Here is a 24,142-nt window from a genome sequence, read left to right on the forward strand (position 1 = left end):
ACACAAGGTGAGGTCTTCACGAACGCCAGCATGAGCCCCTGCTGCACGCAGAGGACACAGCTGGCCTGGACCCCTGGAAGCCCTGGGTTCAAAACCCCTTCTCTGGCACCTCCTGGTAGGGAGGGTCCTGGCGATTCCTACAGAGCAGGCACCTTCTCATGCCTGGGTCCCACCCTTACAGCGAGAAGGTGGAAGGAGAGCATACAGCACCCCTGGAAGGCAAAGGACACACGGTGGGGGTGACAGGCTACAAGAGCCCCCTAAGACCCTCTTCAAAGGGAAGTGAGAGGAAAAAAAGCTATGAGAAGGGGGTGTGTGTGCGCACGCATGTGTGTAAGTATAGGTGGTATACTGTGCGAGTATGTATATAGTATATGTGTGTGAGTGTGCTGGGATGTGTAAGCATGTGAGTGTGGTGTGTTTGAGTGTAGGGGAGGGTATGTGCATGCGTGCGTGTGTGTATGGTGTCTATGTGTGAGCAGTGTGTAAGAACACAGTGGGGGTGTCTATGAACATGTGAGTGTGGAAACTGCATGTATGTGAAGGGTGTGTACGTGTGTATTTGTGAGTGTGAGGGCAATGGGGTGTATGTACATTGGTATAAGAGAGAAAGAGAAGGACAGAAACAGAGAAGAAACAATGACCGTGGCATGGAGCCAGGGCCAATCAGGGGTCGGAGAGAGAAGAGAGAAAGCAGAGCAGGCCCCCTGGCATTCTCTGGGTGCCCAGGATAGACCGCAAGGGGAGCATCCCTCAGAACGGGCAGCCCTGCCCTGCTCCATGACAGACTCCTGAGTATGACAAAAGCTCGCTCTGATCTCAGGGTGAACCATGGTCCCTCATTCTCAGGGAAAGAGCGTGGCATGCATTCGTGGGTGCCCACGGTCCCCAAGCGTTCAACAGATGCCCAGGAGAACATGGGCACACTGCCAAGTGACTGATACCAAATCCTCCCACTTCTACTCCATAGACCCTAACCATCTGCCCCCTACCCAAGCCCCCAGTAAGAACACCGATGTTTAGCCAACGCTTCAGGACAGCTGCCCTCTGCCCCCCACCCCCACCAGGGCAGGCGGCTGCGCCCATCACCTGCTTGGCCGTCCTGTTGCCCAGCTCATCGGCTATCTTCTGCCAGCGTCGAGACTCTACCTCCTCGGGAGGGTACTTCAAGAGCAGCTGCTCCAGCTTTTTCTAGAAAAAGCAGACAAGTGTGCATGTTTGTTACAGAAGCCAGGAGCCTCCTCCCGTGCCCAGGCGTGTGCCCACTGCACAGACTCACAAGGGCACTCCATTACCTGCTCCTCCACGGTCCAGAGCTGATTAAATGTCTCCGGTTTGGTCTCGTCGCACAGCCGGCCTCTTATCATCTGGTCAGAGAAAGCGGGGAAGGAAGGGCTTAGGGAGGGAGCAAGGGCGACCCGTCCATCGACTTTCTCGCAGCCAGAGACCCTCCTGACTGTGCCCCTCTCTGGCTGAGAGGAGGCGAGGTTTGGGAAAAAGGCATCGCCAACAGCGCAGGCCTCTCCTCAGCCTACTCCAGACAAGCCTCACGAGGCCTGCTGAGGCAAACCCCCACAGAAGCGAGCATCAAGTCAAGAGTGCTTAAATTTTAATAAGAGTCCAAACAAGGAAAAAAACAATTTCTGAGCGCTTTTTAAGAAGCTTCCCCATGTCTTTCCCTTACCTGGGGCCGGCTGCTGGAACCTTCTGGACCGTCACTTAAAGGCAGCACAGAATAGGAAAAGGTCTCCCCATCCTTTTTAGGATCTAAAGGACTTTTTGGTCTGGCAGGTAAACCTACTGCAAACAATACCACATTATGGAATTATTCAATCAAAATTCAATATCAAAGTCTCCACTTAAAACAGTGCTGATACTGACGATGACTTACCTTTATCAAAAACCAACTTCACCCTCCTCGTGTTGCGTTTGCGGTTTTTAAACTCTCGCTCAAAGTTTCCAAGGCTGTTAGTATACTGGTCCCAAGCAATCTCTGGCAATTGGACAACTCTCTGTGGAAATGGAAGCCCTATATCAGTCTGGAAAACAAAAAACTGAAATGAGAAACGTAATGTGAAATGACCTATGCCAACATCGGCAGCATAATCCTCAGGGCTTGAGGTATGTCTTCTGTACCACCTCCACGTGTCAACCCATCAACCCAACCACTGACCAGGGAGAGGGCCAGAGGAGGGCAAGGAGACAGAGCCAAATGGTTCCCACAAGGCAGGAGCATAAATGCACAACAGCATGACCAAGAAGGGAAATGAAGCACAAAGTACTGCACAATTTATTAAAAATAAGAAATCTTATCAAAGTGCACCCGTCACACTCGGTCACGAAAACCCCAACGATGCCAAGACTTCAGCAGCCCCACAAGACGTAGCTGCAAGCCACCTCTCCTGGGTCCCACTGATCTGCATCACAGCAATGAAAATCAAGCCACAAAGACAAACTACCAAGTCCACAGGTCTATTTGCACTTGCTGTAGCTGCAGGCGCGTAAGCCTGAACCGGGCTCCTTTCTACGCGCAGTATGTGTAACGACCCAACACCCCCCCCCCCCCAGAGAACACAATGCATCCCGATCATGGTGCACACACACGCTGACGCTGAACCGTGGAACCTGCTCTGACCACGCCCCCCAGGACAAGGAAGCTGCGCCCTGATTGACAGTGTCCCACAAAACCACGAGACCAACTCCCCCTGTCTACCAAGGCCACTCTACACAGGGCGCCTGGCTTACGACTGCAATTTAAGATTCCCGCTAAGCAAACCACGCATAACCATGAAGCCACAGGTACCAGTGAGGAAGCACAACATCAGTTAGGCAGACTCTCCCACCCCCTGAAGAAAATTATTGGGACTGAAAGCAAGAAGGAACACCTTGGAGGCTTCTCTACTCCAACCTCTTCATTTTACAGACGAGGAAACTGAGGCTCAGAGTAGAAAGTGACCAGGCCTCTGATGACAAATCTAGCACTGCCAGGTTTGGTTTTTTTAAAAAAATCTTGGTGTTCTTCAGTCGTATCTGACTCGGTGATCCCATTTTTGGGTGTTTTCTTGGCAGAGAGACTGCAGTGGTTTGCCATTTCCTTCTCCACCTTCTTTTACAGAAAAGGAATCTGAGGCAAACAGGGTTCAGTGACATGTCCAGGGCCACATAGCTAGTAAGTGTCTGAGGCTGGATCTGAACTCATGAAGTCGAATCTTCCTGACTCCAAGCCCAGAGCTCTGTGCACTATGGTGCCACCTCGCTGCCCAATGAACACATTTCACCCATGAACAAAAAAGTTTTGCCATCTAAATTTTTGCATGGAAAAACTAAAACCTGCCAACTTCACAATCCATAGTTTAGAAAGGAAGGAAGGAGGGAGCAATTACTGTGAAGCCCATCTCCCTCGAGCCAAGGGCTAAACAAACAACGACCAATCAATGACTCCTTGGTGCCAGGAAGAATCTCCCCCCAACAACTGGCAGAGCCTGAAGAAGTCAGGCCCCCCTGTAACTCCTGACTTTGGTCCCGGAAGGCCCCGGTCCAACTGTGTTGCAAAGACCCTGAAACCACTGATGCCCCAACAACCCAAGAAAGATCCCCCATGTCCTTAGCACAGAGACGTTGCCAAGCCCCCAGTCTGTGTTCCATATTACATATAATCGAGCAGCACATGAACAATCAGGACCCCATTAAAATCAAGCGCTGCATCTGAATCGAAGCTCAGTTATCAACCCCCAAATCCGCAGGATCTCCTCCATATACTAACGCCCCCAACAAGTGACTCAAGAACTTTGTGGGGGGGGTGTGTACAGGTAGCACAAAATCTGACACCCCCCTCCCCCAGAGGTCAGAGCCCTCTAATTATGAAAAAACAGTCAAAAAGATTTTGGTAGCTGCTCTCTTGACATGTGGATATGGAGGAAATTCCATACACACTCAGAGTATGAATAATTAAGAATAACCATAAAAATAACTAGCGTTTCTGTAATTCCTCAATTATTATTTCATTTGATCCTTGCCACAAGCCTGGGAAGTGGGGGCCATTATGATCTCCATTTTACAGTTGAGGAAACTGAGGCAAACAGGTGAAGCGACTTGCCCTGAGTCATACAGTTAATAAGTGTCTGAGACTGGATTTGAACTCAGTCCCAGAGTTCTGGGCACCGGGCACCCTCTTGCTACCTCACCTGTAAATGTCTTTATGTGTTTGGCCTTCTCTGAAGGCTAAAGTTCTATCAGACCACACTACCAGACCTTCCCTTTTTTCAAAAAAGGAACGTAGGGATTAAAAGCATTTTGATCTCCCGCTCACGTGTTTTTTGACTAAATGCCGTAAGGACTTTAATAGGGCTGCTGTTTTATTAATAGGAAATTCCTTCTCTAGGCAAAGATTTGAAAAAAAAAAATCAGATCCCAAAGTCTAAATCCTCAAAGTACTTTCCCAGCAACCTTATTAATTCTGTATTGCTCTTGTCTTAGAAAAGTCCCCTCCCATCCAAATGATTCCACCCCAGCCAGTCGATGGCAGGCATCTTCTTTCCTGGACAGGACACGCACAAAAGCATGGCATCAGCAGAGGGGAAATCAGATGGAAAAAGGCATAGGGGCCTGCCCCATGTGCCCCCAGCGGTCCTGGGGCGAGGAGGGACAAGGAGGAGGAGGACAGAAAGCTTTTCACAGTGCACATGACCCACACCAGATAACAGATCCCAATAAAGCTTTAAAAACACCCACTCGGTACCTTCTTCTGGAGTTTTTCCACAAATCCAATGGGATTTTTCAGCGCTTCTCTCTGGTGTCTGCCTAAACTTTCGAGGTCTTGGACTGCTTGAGTGCGCTGAGCCTCGAGTACGGCAATCGTCTGTAACAGTCTCTGATAACTACAGAGACAAAGGGAGACATCTCACCAAGATGCACTAGCAACAACAAAGAAAAACTGAGTGCAAACCAAGAGCGACTATTACATCACAGTCTTTTAAAAGTTACCAAAAACAGATTAGCAAAACATTTTACTTGGAACGAAGGTCTCCCTGAGTGAACTGGTCCCTATTCAGAAAACACCTATCAGACAAAGCAGAGCCTTCCTACCCTGGCTAGGCTGGACAGTCTGACATCACGTTACAGAGGTGCAGAAATGGGGATGAGGAAGGGACTGGAGGTCAGAGCTCTCCTCACTTAAGTCCACACCCTTCACTTTAGAGATAAAGAAAGAGAAGGCCAAAGAGGGCAGGGTGGGCCTGGAGTTGGCCTAGACCATACATGGGCTCCTCGCCAAAAGGAGCCTTCAGCCCAATGCCCATACTGGCACAGGACCGAGAAAACAGTGTTAGCACTTCCTCTGGGCCAGGGCAGGGCCCATCTCTACCTTCCCACCCAAAGCTTAGGCATGGGGATGAGAGGATGCAAACAGTCTTGAACTGAATCCTCAAGTTACCTATCCCCAAATATGAAGATATGAGGTTCTTTCTGTTAAGAAAATTAAGTGGGCAGGAATGCTTTCTTCCACTTGCTACCTAGATGGGCGTTTCTGTGTGCACTCCTCAAGGAAAGGGGTTTTCTTGGTATCCCTAGAAACTAGCAAATTGCCTGGTACCTCGTAGGGGCTGAACAAACGGGAGCTGAATTCACTCTAAATGCAGGAAACAGCAATGGTGACAAGAGACAAAGTGGCAGAGGGTTCCAATAACAAAACTGAAACAGGTGGGGTCAGACATGGACTGAGGGAAGGTATACTTCAGGGTTGGCTTGAATTTGGGTACAGAGAGCTTGAAGGCGAGGTGGGAAAGCCTGCCTGCCTGTACCACCCTCCCCTCTATACACATACACCCTCCCCCCACTCCCCACCCACTGACCCTAAGTCACCAGCTTCCTATGGTAGAAAGCCTTGGGCCTTGGGAGTCAGAGGACCCGAGTCCTGACCCTGCTCCTTCCTGGTTCTGTGACCTCAGGTCCGTCTGTTTCCGAGGTCTCCTATAGTTCTAACCAGGTGATAGATGGCTCTCAGGGGACACATGGAGTTATTATCCTCAAAGAGGAACAAAATCCAGCCTTGCTACCTCTCGAAGGCTCAACTCCGATGCTCACTGAGCTTCTGTTATGGGAAAATCTTTGTGCAAAGCAGTGGAATGTCAGCTCAAAGGAGGCAGGTAAAGTGAGATTTGGCTCTGGGGTTGTGAAGGAGCACATGGCTAGTGTGAGGAGCTGAGGAAAGGGAGAGGTGGAAAACCAAGCCTGGTCAGATGGTAGACAGGACAGAGGGCGTGGCACAATCAGCAATGGAGAAGATCAGCTACCAAACAATTAAGACTCCTTACATTGTGCCGAAAGTCACCAAGTCTGGGGTTCAAAGGCAATCTCCCGGGGTATCACAGATGTTCGCTGGCAAGCAAATTCCCTCACCAGGAACTGCCTACATCCAAGGAAACTCAAGTCTAACACCACTAACGCCAGCAGCACCAGGATGCTCTGAGTGATGGAGAGGAGTGCGGAGGGCCCCAGCCTAGCGGCCCTTGTTCTCAAATGCCACACGGCTCCCAAGACCAGTCTCACTTCTAGCACTAGGATGCCCTCATTTTCAGAAAGCTCTCCTTCAGGCTGCTCCTACACAATTTGGCAGAGCATAAGCTCTCCCACTCACTTCTTCCATTCCTCCACAAAAGGGCCAAGGAGTCGGGCACTGCAGAGGAGTCATTCTAGGCCTAGGGGACCCCAGGCCCTTTCACAAACAATGAGAATGAGGGACTTGCCAGGGTCATACCAGTGGGCACATCAGAATGAGGGCCTCGGCTTTCAGAGCCAGAGCTAAAAAACCAAAACCTAGAGGATGGGGAAATGAGAAGAGGGATACCAGCTGGGAAGCCGTTAGTACAGACACCAGCGGGAGAAATGGAAAATGAGATGTGAGAGACACCACCAGGGCAGGGGATGCAGTCATCCCAAAACAGGACCTGGCTACTGACGGGCAGGCAGGAGGAAAGGGACGACAGGGACTTTGAAACCAAACACACCTTGTCCTTCCCAAACCATTCAGTTAAATACTCCCTAAAATTTAAGAAAAATGCCATACGGCTTTTTTTTTTTTGGCCATTGATCTTAAAATTGATGACTTTCCTTCTACAGTCTTGCAAAGTCACCAGCTGCAAGCAGCTGTAGTGTGTTACTTTAACTTGCAGGATAGCTGACAAATATTTAAAACATGTCTACTGCAACTAACGTACTTCCTAAGATCCCAGGGGAAACGGGAAGCCCAGATAAGCTGCCCCCTCCTCCCAAAGCTCAGGAGCTCACCACATGGTACATGTGTGCCCACTCAAAAGAGAACGTCAACACTCTGTGCAGATGTTAATTAGCTCAAAGTGGTTCCTCACTGGTGATAGTAACTTTTCATCAGAAACTTTAATGTCTAATTTAAAAGCTGAGTGTAAAAAAGGGAAACAAATTTTTGATAAAGACATCTTAACTTTTCTTTTAAGAAGTGAAATAAAAGTCAGTGGCTTTTATATGTAGAAATTATAAAATCTTCAAAATGCTCCAAACTGAAACACTTAGAGGTTTTTTAGACACTTTGTGTCTAAAACAGGAGTTCTTAAACTGGGGTCTAGAGACTGATATTTGCAGATGGATTTTAAAGGATCTGTAATTTGTGTGAAAAAAGACTATTTCTACTAGGCTTTAACTAAAATTTAGCATACCCTTCCATTGTTAAAAAATGTTACTCAAAATATTATTCTGAGAAGAGGTCTAGAGGTTTCAAACTGCCAAAGAAGTCCATGACACAAAAAACGTTCATAGCATTCAGCAAAGCTGGGTCACCTCGTGAATTATTCATTTTGTGAACAACCTTTTTCTAAATCCATATTCCTAAATGCCCAATGCCAGAAACTGTGAAAAATCAACATCAATAAGCAAGCAAAGCCCTGAGCATGTAAGACTGCATTAATGCAGCTCCTATTAGAGATAATCAAAAAGATGAGATGTGAAGGGTTCTTGAAAACACTGCCACAGCCTCCCCAAAGCCTCACTCCAACATCAGAACACACTGTGGAACTGACTGGAAATTATTCACATCGATGCCAAGAAAGCACCAAATGCTGGCAGGTTGTTGGATACCTCAAATCCCAGCCCGCTGTATCGGGGCACATGGGTGTTCAGGAGGACTAGTACCTCTGGTGTGCACGCGGGCTGCTCTTCCACCTGGAGCTCCAAGAAGCTGTAGCATGAGCAGTGGTTGGACCCTGGTAAAACTGTCTTGGCAGACCGACTAAAGCAGGCTGAGGGTAACTGAGGAGCCTCAGGCCCGCTGGTGAGTTGGGGGGGGGGGCGTCTACCCCGACAGTGTGAAGACTTGCCCCAGCAGAATGGGTGGATGAGAACAATTTGTTCTGATGGCCACGAGGACAGTGGAACTAGGCATCATGGAGCACTTAGAGCCTGGTCAGCCACTGGAGATTACAATGTCATCCTCTGCACCCTGGGCCACTGCCAATGGTCTTGACTTTGTGCAACTCTGCCTCACTTAAATCCAATTCCCCCCCAAGTTAAGATACCGCCTCATGGCATCACTGGTCCTCTACGAAAACAAAGGGCAAACACAGCCGTCCCAGTTTCTGCTTTCCAAAAACCTGCCTGACTCAGTCTAAAGAAAAGCTCATCGAGACCAACCAGAAGGCTGGCTTACAGAATCTATGAAACAAAGGAAAAGCGGGAGTCCAGTCCTGAGTGTCAGCAGTGACAGTATCAGAAGAGAAAAGGGGCCAGAAGAGAGAAAGAAACTAGTTTTCAGACAACTTATAAATATCAACTTGACTTAAAATACCCTGATCGTGAGACTCTTGTTCCACATGCTTACTGCTGAAAAAACTGAGCTTATTAATTTTGGTATTATCATTAGAGCTCTGGGAGGCCACAAGTCCAGATAAAGTTGCAGTACATGGAAGCATGGCTCACAGGTTCTCCTTGAGTGGGCAAAAAGAGGAGGTGTTTCTATCCTAGCTCTAAAGGCAGCAAGAATCCTAATTTCATGAGACGTTTGGTCAGCTGGTCTCACAATCCATCATTCTGGTGAACACTTGCAAAAAGACCACAATGAAAATAACTGCAACAGATAGACCAGCATTGTAAAGCTGTAGAGACTCCCAACTGAACCATCGTGCACTCTTGAGACCTGGGACTCTAAGGCAAAAGCAGGTTATAGGGGAAGATGGTGAAAAATATGATTCAGGAATAAGGAATGTGCGAGGCCAAAAACTGTAAGCACCAAACAAGTGTATAACAGGTTATTTGGTGTAATCTCATACCTCTACAGCATGAATACTTTTTCTCTAGGAAGAGAATCAGGAGGCACTAGACCTGGGGAGCACCAAATGACATGACCAAAAGAATGAATGATATTTTACAACTTGTTCTGATGTGGCAGTCATTGCTAAATCAGCTGTGAAGGCAGAAAAACAACTTCTTAGCACAAAGAGTAAAATAAATACAAATCTAGAAAAATAAAAATGGGGAATGTGCTTTAAAAACAAGTCTGACTTATTTAAACAAGTTATAACGATGAAAAAAGATAAATAGATGGAGAAAAAATGTCCACATAACTAATAATGTCATTCAGATGACAAACGCAAATCAATCATCATGATACAAGGTGGTGAAGGAAAAAAATCTACAGATTTTTATAACTCTCACACAGAGAAGGAAAAAAAAGAAAATCGACAAAGATTTTTATAGCTCTCACACAGGTTTGCACATCCTTCTTGGGAAAATAGAAATGATACTATCAACTGGACAAAACACAAACAGAAGATCTGTGCTGGAAGAAATAATTTTTGAGGGCACGGAAGGGTCAGGTTTCAAGGTATCTCAAAGAAGGGAAGCTATCAAAGGAGAGGAAAACATTTCAAACCTTTTTTTTTTTAATTGGTAACTGAGGGACCACCAGTAACTACTGACCCACACATCTACATTCCCACCAGCATCACGTTAGAAAATGACCTCCATACATATAGATCTTGTGGGCATCTTTGATAAGCGTATTGGTAGGAAACCAAGCTTCTGTTCCACAGCAAACCACATCTGTGCATTCATAACTGTCTGAAAAGCACTGAAGGGAGCCAGTGCTTAAAGCTTCTCCTCCAGCAGCAGGTCTAAATCCAACAGGATTCACTAAGACAGAACACAGTCATCCTTGCTTGAGGACGTCATGGTCACGCATTCATCAAAGGCAATTGATCTCCACTCTCACGAAGCAGATCATGTTCAAAATGGTGGCATTCCCCCACTGGTGGCAAAGCTCTGTGGATGCTCCTGATGGGGATTTCCTTGCGCTCTCAGCACGTAAGGATTTGGCCCAACTGTCCACACAAGAAAAACCAAGGGGAAGAATCCTTTTTGTCCAGACTACTGAGAACTCGCTATGTGACAGTACATCCATGCACACTCTGTTATTCATCTTTCATTTTCAAAGAGGACCAATGACCTCACAGGGTTATGTCCTGACTTTCAAGTGAATTGGATTTAATGAGGCAGAGTTGCATCAAGTCCTCAGCCTCACCTTCTCTTCCATAGTCATCGAAGTCCAGTATCAAGACAAAAGTTAAGATGACTACTGATAGCCTGGGATGCAGTGGATGACCTTGGCATCTTCAATATCTAACCAAGCTCTAAGGGCCCCACCCAGAGTGCCTGGTTCAGCTGCCTCCATGACCACTAGAGCAAATTGTTCTCATGTGCCCATTCTACTAGGACAAGGGTTCACATGCTTGGGGTCTCAGGCGTCCCCCTACCTCACCAATAGGTTTGGTTTGAGATGGTTTTGCTGGGCGTGGCTGCTGCGCATGCTTGCAGATACAGGTGAGTGAGGTAGGGCAGAAGTGAACAGAAGAAAAGATGTGTACTAGATTGCAGTCAGGTAATTACAGTTTTTCTGATGACCCAAGGTTGTTCTCTTAGAAACAAAGGCTCATTTTCAAACACTAATACTTTATTAGTTCTATCCTATGGTTGAGAATGACGGACTACTATAACTTCCCAAAAAAGCCAAGTTGAGAGTTACCCAGAAAGGTAATGAAAGGTATGAACAGGCTATGTCAATCACATCATAAATAAGGAATTATGCAAACAAAATGGGCAGCCCCCAAAATGTGTCAGTCACATGGCAAGAAGGGGAGGGAGGAGAATCCTGGGGCCCCAAGTGGCAGAGGGGGAGGCCCCTAGAGTAGTGACCCAGGGAACACAGACCAGAGTCAACAATGATGGGCAGGCAGCAAGGAGAGAAGAGACACATCAGCGACCTCACTTTTGTGAGGAAAAAGAAAAGGAAAACAATGATAAAACAATTTCTCCGAATATTTGCTTACGGATCAAAAATTGGGTTTAATAAGAATATGCCAAATGATAAATGGAATTCAAGATTAGATTACTGGTCTAATTAAATTCGGTAGGAAAAGAACTAAAAGCCATCCTAAAACACATTCAATGTATTGTAATGTAAAATGCATTCAGTGTAGATATATCAATATCAAATACACTAAAGAAAAAAACTCTGAATCCAAGATACGAACCAAAGATGACAGAAAACACCAGAGCAAAATCATCAGTAAGCCCAACGTCTTCCACCCTCTCTTGAGGCATCAGATCCCAGGCTTCTCTAATTCAAATGAACCTGGTCCTTGGACACAGGCCCACGAGGGGACTTGAGGCCACACTGAGGCGTTCTTCACTTAGAGCCCAGAGTCGCCTCCATGCCACATGATGTGGGCACCATGGAAGGACTCGGAAAATAGAGATAAAACTACTCTCCTTGTGAACATATGCAGACAAGCGTTACCCAATACCTCATCAGCTGGATGTGAAATAAGTGAGATCAACATGGTCTGGCCTCACTCAGAGCACTTAGTGTGGCTACCTCTGCTATTCACACTGTAATCAAACCAACAAACGTTTCTTTGAGCATGTACTATGGCAAACTCAATTAAGCTAAAAAATAAACTAAGCTAAAAAAGGGTGTCACTAGCTGGGCATAAGCATGATCACACACACACACACACACACACACACACACACACACACGGCTTTGACATGATTTTACTATAAACATGAGTGGCCTAAAGAAAAGCAATAGACTGGCCATCTCCTCTAGTGTCCACTTCATTTCCCATCCCACCACTCACCCTGACTACATGCCCAACTTTCTTCTGGTTTCTATTTTATCCTCTGACTTGGCATCGATTTTTACCTTCCCTTTAACAAGCTGATGATCTAGCTGACAGCGCCTATCTCCTCTCCGCAAGCAGGCTGACCGGCAGGATTTGGGGCCTCAGACAGGTGCCCAGTGAATGCGGGAGGGGCAGGAGAGATTATCAAGCCCGATCCCCCCTTGCTCACAATGATGAAATCAGGGCGGCCCCCCAGAGATGCCCCGCCCTGGGTCACCCAGGCAGCAAGTGGAGGGCCAGCCTTCCTCCTTAATACAGAGAACAACAGACATGGAGACAGTGCTCCAAAGGTGGCAAAGAGCTCGGGGGCCATTAGGTCAGAGGATCCTTCCATCAAACCGTATTAGATACATCTATTATTGTCCCCATCTCACAGACGAGGAAAGTGCCTGGCCCAGATCCACAGAGCTAACTAAATGTGGGAGGCAAGATTCAAACTCAGGTCTTCCTGACGACCTGGAGTACTCTATGCCACCTCCTTTGGGGGCTGGACTTACTGACCTCTCTGTGGTTGCTCTGAAATCTGCCCTCCCAATAACCAGGGCAAATGACCCTCAGACTTGAATACGCCAGCCTCTTCTCTTTTTCTTTTCTCTCTTTTTTTTTTTGTTTTAGTGAAGCAATCAGGATTAAGTGACTTGCCCAGGGTCACACGGCTAGCAAGTGTCAAGTATCTAAGGCCAGTTTTGAACACCGGTCCTCCTGACTCCCAGACCAGAGCTCTATCCATTGCACCATCTAGCTGCCCCTCAGCCTCTTCTGAAGACTAAAACACTCTGTGGTACCCCCACAATGGTAGCCACAACCTCCTGGTGCTAACTGCCCACTCACCTAAAGGGCTCATCAACATCTCTGCCCTGCTTTTCCTTCCCCAGAAAAAATGGCATCCTGCCTTCTCTCCTCCAGCAGCCAGCTTCTACCATTCAGTACCACTCTACTGGCTCAACAGAAGAGCAGACTGTAAACTTTTTGGCAGCAGAGATCATTTTGATTCTCATATTCTGGGGCCCAGGCACTTCAATGTTTGCAGGAAGAAAAAAATCACAAAAAAGAAAACGCAACACGATGCCAGGAAGCCCCGGATTCCTGAGCAAACCCCAGGAAATTAAGCCACGTGCATGGCCCCTGGGAAGTGGTGGGCAGAGCAAGAGGCAGAGCTGAGCATGGGGGTCCACTGTTTACTGCTGCCCCCCCCACCCCAACTGGGAGGGCACAAAACGGGAGGGAGGAGGGATGTGACGCACACCAGAATACACAATCAACCTGCTTCCCAACCCCTTTGGACAATTATTGCTATCAAACAAAGAGTTCCCCAAAGTTCTATTTTCAGCATCAACTAACGGCATTACACAGACATATCTGTAAACCACTACTAAATAATGAAGCCCCACCCCCCAATCCCTAGCAAAAACAGAAAACAAAACAGCTTCAGCTATCATTTTAAAACACTAGAGATACATTTCTTACTATGCACTTTTAAACAGGAATTTTAAAAATCTATTACTTCAAATAATTTAGCAGGGTGACTATCAGCCTTCATAAGCATATTTAGTGACTGCAGTCCTGAGCCTCATCTTCCTGTCCCCTGCCATCAGCCCAATGAGATAGATGTCTGTGACATGCTAGCTCATCATCATTGGCCTCTTCCTGCCTCTCCCAGGCCTGGGGAGGGAGGAAGTCTACATAAAGTGTCCCAGTAAGTGGGAAACCCTCCCTTCCCCACTCCTACATCAAGAGGCTCTTTGCACAGAGAAGGGAAGACAGCAGATGAGCTCCAGAACAGAGCGCTTCCTGGCTGCCCGGGATGAGCAGGGCTGGCCAGGATGATGATGCGCTAGCACCTGGGGAGCCAGGGTTTCTACGTGACAGGTGAGCTGCTGTTTGCTTTACCATTTTTTTTTAATTCTTCTGTACTGTAATCGTATCTCACTAATTATAACCTCTTTTTTTTTCCCCCAATTAATTAATCAAAAAACATTTACTGGGTGCCTACAACATTCCAGACATTGGGCTAAGTTCTTTTTTTTCTTTATTTCCCAATCCTTTCTCTTAATTTATTTTTAGTTTTCAACATTCACTTCCACAAGATTTTAAGTTCCAAATTTTCTCCCCATCTCATCACTCCCCCTACCCCAAGATGGCATGCATTCTGTATACCCCTTTCCCTAATCTGCCCTCCCTTCTATCTCACCTCCACCTTCTCTTATTCCCCTTCCCCTTCTATTTTCCTGTAGGGCAGGATAGATTTCTATACCCAATTTCCTGTATGTCTCATTTCCCAGTTGCATGAGAAAACAATTTTTTTTAACATGTGTTTTTAAAACTTTGGGTTACAAATTTTCTCCCTTTCTCGCTCCCCACCTACCCTCACTGAAAAGGCAAGCAACTCAATACAGGTTATACATGTGTAGTCATGCAAAACACTTCCATAGTAGTCATTTTGTGAAAAACTAAGTGTATTTCCCTTCATCCTATCCCACTCTCCATTTATTCTATTCTCTCTTTTGACCCTGTCCCTCCTCAGAAGTGTTTGCTTCTGATTACCCCCTCCTCTCTATCATCCCTCTGCTCTCTTGTCCCCTTCCCCCCCATTTTCCTATAGGGTACAATGGATTTCCATACTCAATTGAGTGTGTATGTTATTCTGTCCTTAAGCCAAATCCGATGAGAATAAGATTAACTCATTCCCTCTCACCTTCCCCCGTTTCCTCTCCACTTTACAAAAGCCTTTTCTTGTCTGTTTTATGTGGGGTAATTTACCCCACTCTACCTCTCTTTCTCCTTCTCCCAGTATAATCCCCTTAATATCACCCCTTCATCTTCAACTCATCCTGTGCCCACTCTCTCTCTCTCTCTCTTCTCTCTCTCTCTCTCTCTCTGTGTATATATATGTATACACACACACACACACACACACACATATATAATTTTTACCCTCCAACTATGCTAATACTGACAAAGGTCTCACGAGTTACAAATATCATCTTTCCACGCAGGAATGTAAACAGTTCAACCTCAATAAGTCTCTTATGATTTCTCTTTCCTGTTTACCTCTTCATGTTTCACTTGAGTCTTGTATTTGAAAGTCAAATTTTCTATTCAGCTCTGGTCTTTTCATCAAGAATGCTTGAAAGTCCCCTATTTCACTGAATGACCACTTTTCCCCTCGAAGGTTTATACTCAGTTTTGCTGGGTAGGTGATTCTTGGTTGTAATCTCATCTCCTTTGCCCTCCGGAATATTATATTCCATGCCTTCTGGTCCCTTAATGTAGACACTGCTAAATCTGTGTTTTCCTGATTGTGTTTCCACAATACTTGAATTGTTTCTTTCTGGCTGCTTGCAATACTTTCTCCTTGACCTGGGAACTCTGGAATTTGGCTACAATATTCCTAAGAGTTTTCCTTTGGGAATCTCTTTCAGGAGGTGAACGGTGGATTCTTCCAATTTCTATTTTGCCCTATGGTTCTAAAATACCAGGGCAGTTTTCTTTGATAATTTCTTGAAAGATGATGTCTAGGCTCTTTTTTTTTATCATGGCTTTCAGATAGTCCAATAATTTTTAAATTCTCTCTCCTGGATCTATTTTCCAGGTCAGTTGTTTTTCCAATGAGATATTTCACATTGTTTTCTATTTTTTCATTCTTTTGGATTTGTTTTACAGTGCCTTGATTTCTCATATAGTTGCTAGTTTCCAATTGCTCCATTCTGATTTTTAAGAAAGTATTTTCTTCAGTAAGCTTTTGGACTTCCTCTTCCATTTGGCCAATTCTGCTTTTTAAGGCATTCTTCTCCTCATTGGCTTTTTGGATCTCTTCTGCCATTTGGGTTGGGCTATTTTTTAAGGTGTTATTTTCTTCAGTGTTTTTTTGGGTCTCCTTTAGCAAGGTGTTGACTTGTTTTTCATGATTTTCTTGCATCACTCTAAGTTTTTCCTCTACTTCTCTTACTTGCTTCTCAAAATCCTTTTTGAGCTCTTCCACGGCCTGGGACCAATTCATATTTTTCTTAAAGGCTTTGGATGTAGGAGTTCTGACTTTGCTGTCTTCTTCTGGTTGTATGTTTTGATCTTCTTTGTCACCAAAGTAAGATTCTATGGTCTGACTCTTTGAGCTGCTTGCTCATGATCCCAGCCAATTACTTGAGTTATAAATTCCTTGTTAAGGTAGGGGTCTGCTTCCAGTGTAGACAATGTACTGTTCTAAGCTTCAGGGGTTTTGTGCAGCTGTTTTCAGAAATACTTCTGGTGACCTGTAAATCTTTCATTCTTCCAAGGTGCTATGATCAAGGGCGAGGTGTTTACTCCTGTCCTGGACTGTGCTCTGGTCTATAAGTGACTGACCATAAGCACTCTTTTCTGTCTTGGAACTGTGAGGATTTCTTCCCCACAGCCTCTACAAGCTCCACCACACCAGCACTCTTCCTCGCCCCAGGACCGCCACCCAGAATTGTGACCCAAATCCAAGCACAGGCAAAGCAAGAGAATCCTATACCAGCAGAGAGATCCCTGCAATCCTCCTCTGATCAGCCACTCAATTCCCCCTCAGTCTGTGGGCAGGAAGCCTGCTCAGGAGGCAGCCACCCCACCCCGAGGCAGAGCTAGGGAAACTGAGGCTGAGACCATCTTGCTTCTTCTTCTCTCACCACAGACACTGACTTTTCCCCACTGACCTTCTACTAAGTTGTCCCTGATGTTTGTGGGTTGAGAAGTCTGGAAACTGCCATGGCTGCCCCGATTCAGTCCTCCGAGGCCAGCTCCAGGTTTGCTGCGTCCTGCGCGCCCACGCCAACTTGTGTTCCTCTTCCCACCCGGCGCAATATACCTTTCTGATCAACCATCCAGGCTGTCTTTGGCTGGAAACTTGCTTCACTCTGTCTTTTTGCGGGTTCTGCTGCTTTAGAATTTGTTCAGAGCCATTTTTTATAGGTATTTGGAGGGGTTTGGGGGAGATCTCAAGCAAGTCACTGCTTTTACCCAGCCATCTTGGCTCCACCCCTCTAATTACAACCTCTTAATCACCAATTAGCAAGGTGAAGAAATGCTAGCAGCCTCAGTTTGATAGTGGAAACAAAAATAATGAAAGTATGTGGTAGAAATGGGAGAATATGAATTGTTCTTAGTCACAGAGAGGTCCTCCCATTCTGTCGGTCAGTTACTCGCCTTCACCTCCTCCAGACACTCTCTCCATTTTCATTTTCTATTGTGCTGACAGCAATAATTATTCAAAGCATGTCCACCTCTTTGGGTCTGCACAGGAACAAGATACACGACTGCCCAGGGTCACATCCAGTTTGGAGGCTGCAGCTCTGGGCTTGACCGGGAGCTCCATGACAGTGTCTGGGCCTCACTATCCTTCTCTGAAAAGGAAAGAACAAGGGCCTCCTTTCAAGCCCTAAATCCAGGGACTGGGTCAAATCACTTACCTCAGAGTCTAACCATTTTGTGTGGTCCAAACTATGCCCCAAGTGCCAGGAAGATCCCCTTTAAGACTGCCCCAACGAAAACATAGAAATCTAGGTCCAGTTTTTCACTTACAACTATGGTGATGAATGACAGGTATGCCACAGATACAAGAACAGTCTAAAGATGGAGGTTTTCTTTCAAAAGTTGTGTATAAACTAAAATTTTGTGACCTGAGACCTTTTCCAATTCACTCATTTCAGAAATGTAGTCTATACCTCTGCTTCAACTCCAACTGGCAACAACTCCAGACACTTTCACTTCCGGGATCTTAGTTCTGTCCCTCCAAGAAAACAATCAGGATTTTTATGGGGGGAAAAAAAAGGGAGGAGGAGAAGTGAACTAAATTCTTTGGTAATGCATAAAATCATGTATAACATAAATATCATCCTCAAGAGGTATTAGCTGCTTTAAAACATTAGGTCTTTGTATGTGTTATTTTCATCTTACTAAAATTCAGAAATGACCTAATACTGCAATTCTAGCTTTGGGTGCTCACATTTCACCCCACTAATGTTAAAAATATAGAGAACAGGTATCAAAACTGATCCATGTGAATTTCACAAGTTTTTGGTTCCTGCCTGCACAAAGCAGAAACAAATAAAAGCATTTTGTTGTTCAGTTGTTTCAGTCACGCTCAACTCTGACTCCACTGGGGTTTTCTTGGCAAACACTGGATGGGTTTGCCAATTTCTTCCCCAGCTCGTTTTACTGATGAGGAAACTGAGGTAGAGTTCAATGACTTGCCCAGGGTAACACTACTAGTAACTGCCTGAGGGTAGACAGACAAGTCTTCCCAGCTCTAGCCCAGCGTTCTGTGCACTCTGGCACCACTTAGCGGCCCTATTGGGGCTAGGTGAATTCCAAAAGGACACACACATCCACACCATGTAGGCTATGAGGAGCAAGTCCAATCTCATGGGGGGGGAAAAGAAATAATCTCAGCATTTCCTGCAAGTCCCTCACATGCACTTCTGGGAGTCTCCTGCTCCCTCTGAACACCTGACATCAAGGTACAAGGAAATTCAGTTTCTCTGCCGAGGAGGGAGTCTCTGCCCACCGTCTCTCTCAATCACTGATCTGAAAACAAAGATGGTGGCCAAACCCTATTTTCTCTATCCTCTACCACTTCTTAAGCCATCAGGAAAAAACTGACCAAACAACTTGATGCAGAAAACCACTTATGTCAAAGATTCTAGGGAAGGAGCTGTCCAACCATCTGTATTCTGCCAACGGCCTAGGATCTGAGAACGGGTCTGAGAGACAGCTCAAGTTGTCAAGCTGTTAAGGACGATAAAAGATGGAGGAAGGCAGGCACACAAACCCACCATCTGGGAGCTGTGAAGCAGGGCAATTATACAGGACAGAAGCGTGCAAGAATCACCACAAGCCAAACTGCCAAGGCGTCTACGTGTACATATGAATAAAACAGATTTAACCTGCCCATTCACAGGCCAATGTACAGGCAGAAGAAAGCTTTTAATAAAATGGAAAACAGAAATTAAGGTGAGAAGACTAAGTGAAAGATGCTCTTTCTGAGTTGGCTTCCAGTGATAACACAATCAGAAGAGGAAGACTTGATGGAATTTGATCCAACTCCAACAGCAGCAGAACAGTGATACCTTGTTTGAAGGACATCAGGAATCTTCCTTCCCCCTGCCCTCGCTGACCTCCACTTTTAAATAAGCCAAGATAAGGAAAGGAAAGGAACCAGACCAGAGAGCTTTCAACCCCATGCAGCCACGCGGGTGGCATCTTCTCTTAAAATCTCGGGCTCTACAGAAGGCAAAGCCAGTGCAGGTTAGAGGTGGAACCTGACCCCAGGCCATCCCTCAAGCCAGCAAGAGCCAAGGGGAAAGCAGAACACACCATTTACAAATGGAACTCCTCAAGCCTCACAGATTTAGAATAGGATGGTCCCTTGTTAAGTCACAAACGTAATGTTCCCGAGATGGTTTGTACAATTGTGTGATTCAGCTACCCTTGGAGAGGTTTTTGGCTGTTGTTACAGTCTAACAAGACTGCCCATGTGCATCCCCCCCCCCGGAAGGTGACTGAAGCCCCTCCTCACGGACTTTCTCTATGAGATGAAACGGACAAGACGGACACAAGACGAGAAGGCATTAAAATGGCCACAAGGTGCTCTGCGTTACAGAGCTCCACATCAGTGATACCACAGATACAACGCAATAGCCAATTAACATACGACAGAGAGATCGGCTCATTGTGTTTAAATGATTTAATTTTATATTTATAATTTATTTGAATTTTATATTTATATGAATTTATATTAAAGGTAAATGCAAAGGACCTAATGTAAAAATGATTAATGCATTTTAAAATACTGGTGGCTCCAATGGTGTGCTGAATTTGAATTTTAAAATAACCCTAGGAGCTTAAGGCAGAGTTTGTCAGGAGACAGTGCCAAATCTGAACATTATCATGCTATCTTTATAAAACCCAAGTCTGCCATAATGATAACAACAACTGTGAATGGACATGGGAAATAAATCCTTTCAAACTAGATGTCCTAGAGACATCTACAATTCAACAGGACCAAAACTAAACTCATTACTCCCCTCCCCACCCCAGCCCTCTGACTTCAAGGCACATCATCTCTCACTAGAACTACCCTGAGAACCTCTTACTTCTCTCTCTCCACTCCACTCTGTTTCCCAGAGGCCAGCAGACCTGAGTCTGTGTCCTCTTCTACTCAATCAACAAATACTGATTAAGGCCGTACTAAGTTCTAGCCCTTGGGCTGAGTGCCAGCAAAAGAAAGGTCAGAAAGCAGCCCCTGTCCTCAAGGAAAGCTTAGTCAATAAGGGGAGATAACACATTAGCTACCGTGTACCACAGAGCCACTAAGACCAGGAAGAATTAGCAAAGCCCCCCCCCCCCCTTTCAGATTCACACACAAGCTCCTCTGTCTAGCTCTTGGAAGCCCTTCACAATTTGGTCACAAAGTACCTTCCCACATGCAACATACTCTGTTCCTTATAACGGTACTCATCTCCCATAGCTAGGTCTTTGTACTAGAAGTGTCCCCTTCCAGGAAGAGACTGCCTCCCCACCTTTTCCTCTCAAAATCCCTCTCTCCCTTCAAGACCAACGTCAAATTTCAGCATCACGGTGTTAACCTCCCAAGTATGGTCAAAACCAGATTAAACTGGGATATGTTTGATAAAATAAAAATACTATACAACCCAGACCATGTTAATTTGTGGTTTTCAAAGTCAATACGCCTACAGTTTCCACTTGACATAGTGGACTGCCCACAAAGCCAGGGAGAGCTTTGTGTGGGCACCGGTAGGCGACGCTCCGTGAACCAGTGCGGTCCCTATAGCTACGCTTCTCTACGTCCATGTTCTCTCCTCCACTGGCAGGCAAGTTTGTTGGCTGACTCGGTCTATCTAACTGGCCTGGAGTAGATTCCTATCTTATTTTCCCCTATCATCATTTCTGATCCTTAAATAGTAATGGTTCCTAAGTTTCTCATTACTTTCTGCCTTTTACGGATAAGGAGGCTTTCAAAAAATACACTCTCTTTCATTACAGCCTTACCCACTTCAAACCTCAGTGCCCAGGAACATACTTAAAAAAAAAAAACACTAACTCAAAAAGTGTTGTGATCATAATTCTTCTATTTTTATTCGATACTATCTTCTGGAATCTTTTAAAGGCCTATCATTTGGCACAAAATATTGTACAGATGATTGTCAATCTTATTTATGAATTTTGTGAATCTTGGGAAAAAATGCAAGTCCAGTTTAAATGTGTCCAATGACTGCTGGCCTCTCGTCTCTCCCCAGCAACAAGCAATTTGAAAAACATGCTAATTTACTCTATCTTGACAAACTTGTTCTTAAAATCCCTTCAGTCCTTCCTCACCACAAGAGCTAAGACAGTGTGACGGCATTTGACTATGCAATCTCAGCTTTCTTTTCCAACCCCCAGGAAGCTCATTCCAATCCATTTCCTAGCTGCTCTTAAAACAAAGAGACTCTTTCAGTAAAACCAACAAGATCACTAACAAAATTAATTTTTCAGAGTACAAAATACTTTTGGCCACACTGCTCTTGCAGGAAGAAGGAAGTTTAAGGTTCTGCCTGGCTGCCTTCGAATGGCTGGACACAAGAACCCTAAATCGAACACCAACTCAAAGGAAACCTTGATGCCAACACCTGGGGCACCAAAGGCTACATCAAATGAATGTAAGAGAAAATAAATTTAAGGCCAAAAGGTTGGGTTTAAAATGAAAACTGATACAAAGAAACTTCCACTTTCTAAAAGTTTACAGCATTCTTGGCTGAGTGCATTCAAACTAGCTAAAGTGTTAGATGCTCCTCAATACGTACATCATGAAAATTTATCCTATATTGTTATATCTGAAGACTAACAATCCATTCTCTGTTACTGGCAGCACGGCGTAGGCATGGAACAGACTGTACTGGTCACAGACTGGGAGGCTGAGTCAAACCCCCATGTTTTACAGATGAGGAAAATTGAGGCCCAGGGAGGGATCACACAGGTGGGAAGTAAGCATCTAGGCTGGGATCTGTCCCAAAGGAATCAAGGCTCTTTCCCCTGGAGCCCAATTCCTCTCTCCATCTCTGGAGATTGTGGAAAAGAAATAAAAACAGCCTCTATATGCCCTGAGAAGAAACTGAAAAGCAAAAAAAAGCCCACACAAGGCCTCCTGGCTCCCCGGCTCCCTCCCCTACACGCACTCCTCCCTGCTCACCACCTCAAAAACAAAAGCAAAGGGCAATTCTTAGCAATCTCCCAGATCTTTGGGCCTGAAAACACAGCACTCATTTACATTTAAGAATCGAATTGTACATGTTGAGACTCAAGAGAGAAAACATTTGAACTTCTGCTTTTCCATCCTAAGCAGTCACTGAGACAACATGGGACCCTTAGTGTAAGTGCTATAAAGATGAAGCATGAACAGGCAGAGAAGATCCAGTTCTTCAGTTTATCAGCTACATTCTCCATCAGCTCAAACACCAGAAGGCCTACCGAAAAATCATGGCTAATTTGATTAGAAAGGAGAGAGGAATGAGTCATGATGTGGCTCTGACAAGCACATCTATAGATTACCAGCATCTCCAAATTTCTAACTATTAGATAGAGAATCCTGCCTATGTGCCAGATCCTATCATCAAAAGACTTCACCACTAAGCCCCTAAGTGACTTAAAAAAGAGGGAAAAGAACCTATTTGTACAGAAATATTTATAGCAGCTCTGTGTATGGTGGCTAAGAACCGGAAATGGAGGGATGCCTATCACCTGGGGAATGGTTGAACAAGCTGTGGCATATGAGCGTAATGGAATATTATTGTGCTGTAAGAAATGACAAACAGTATAGCTTCAGAAAAACCTGGGAAGAGTTACATGAACTAATGCAAAGCAAAGTGAGCAGAACCAGGGAAACACTGTGCACAATAACAGAAATACTGTACAATCATCAACTGTGAATGACTTGGCTATTCTCAGCAACACACTGATCCATGAAAATTCCAAAGCACTCGTGCTGAAAAATGCTACCCGCCTCCAGAGAAAGAACTGACAGAGTCTGAAGGCAGATCAAAGTATATCATTTTGCACTTTCTTTTTTTGTTCGAGTTTTCTTGCACAAAATGACTACAATGGAAATGGTTTACATGATTATGTATGTATGACCTCCATCAGACTGCTTACTGTCTTAGGAAGGGGAGTGGGAGGGAGGGATAGAATTTGGAACTCAAATTTAAAAAAAAAAAAGGTTAAAAAACTCTTTTTACATGTAATCAGGGAAAAAATAAAATATTAAAAATAAAGTCTCATCTGCAGACGTTCTCACGTGAAGAAAACACATAGCACAAGAATTCAAATGACTAAAACAGAGCCTGATTACTCAGATCACCAAAGAATTACTTGCTTTACAAGAGAATAGTTTCATTTCTCAATGCCTCATCCAGGAGTTGGCTATTTAATGAAAAAGAGCATTTGCTTTGCATATGTTCCAAACAGCAGTGTGGGCTGGTGAACAGGCAAAGCCTGAGAGCCTCGAAGACCTAAATCCAAGGTCTACCTTCTTCAAGTCATACAGACTGGCTTTGACTTCGGGTGAGAAAATTAGCTCTACCATACTGGGAGCTCCCCATTACCCCAGTCAAATCAATGAGATACAGCTGCAGAAAATGACCAACTCAGACATCTGTGTCAAGAGTCAAGTTGGACTGTATCTGCTCCTGAGGACTTCATGCGTGTTTACCACAAGATGGACAAAAACACTGTCCTTCCCAGAGGCCCTGAACTCTGCATGGTCATCAGCCAGTGCTCAAAGGGGGCCTCCTCCCTTCCTGTAAGCAGTCAGACTTCACAGTCGGGACAGGTTCCAGGCAGAGGCTAACTTTCTTCCTCCATGTCCCCCTGGAGTCCTTGTTAAATGCTGGTCTGCATTATTTCAACAAGCTTCCCTTGAGACAGCA

The 24,142-nt window shown here is 45.3% G+C and overlaps 1 protein-coding gene across 4 annotated transcripts in view; it reads right to left on the minus strand.

Moving 5' to 3' along the window:
* ZZZ3 (zinc finger ZZ-type containing 3) overlaps positions 1-24,142 on the minus strand; it is a 99,159-nt gene that overhangs the window by 12,195 nt on the left and 62,822 nt on the right. For 3 of the 4 annotated variants that reach the window (XM_020968526.2, XM_078156723.1, XM_078156724.1), the window contains 5 exons: positions 4,739-4,877; positions 1,892-2,039; positions 1,685-1,800; positions 1,296-1,367; positions 1,090-1,191 (listed from right to left, as the gene is read on the minus strand). In XM_020968526.2, coding sequence (XP_020824185.1) covers positions 1,090-1,191; positions 1,296-1,367; positions 1,685-1,800; positions 1,892-2,039; positions 4,739-4,877 — 577 coding nt within the window. The remainder of the gene's footprint in view (positions 1-1,089; positions 1,192-1,295; positions 1,368-1,684; positions 1,801-1,891; positions 2,040-4,738; positions 4,878-24,142) is intronic. The other variant, XM_020968528.2, reaches the window with a different exon arrangement.

Source organism: Phascolarctos cinereus, unplaced genomic scaffold, assembly GCF_003287225.1.
Source record: "Phascolarctos cinereus isolate Bilbo 61053 unplaced genomic scaffold, phaCin_HiC Scaffold_5;HRSCAF=322, whole genome shotgun sequence".
Classification (NCBI taxonomy): Eukaryota; Metazoa; Chordata; class Mammalia; order Diprotodontia; family Phascolarctidae; genus Phascolarctos; species Phascolarctos cinereus.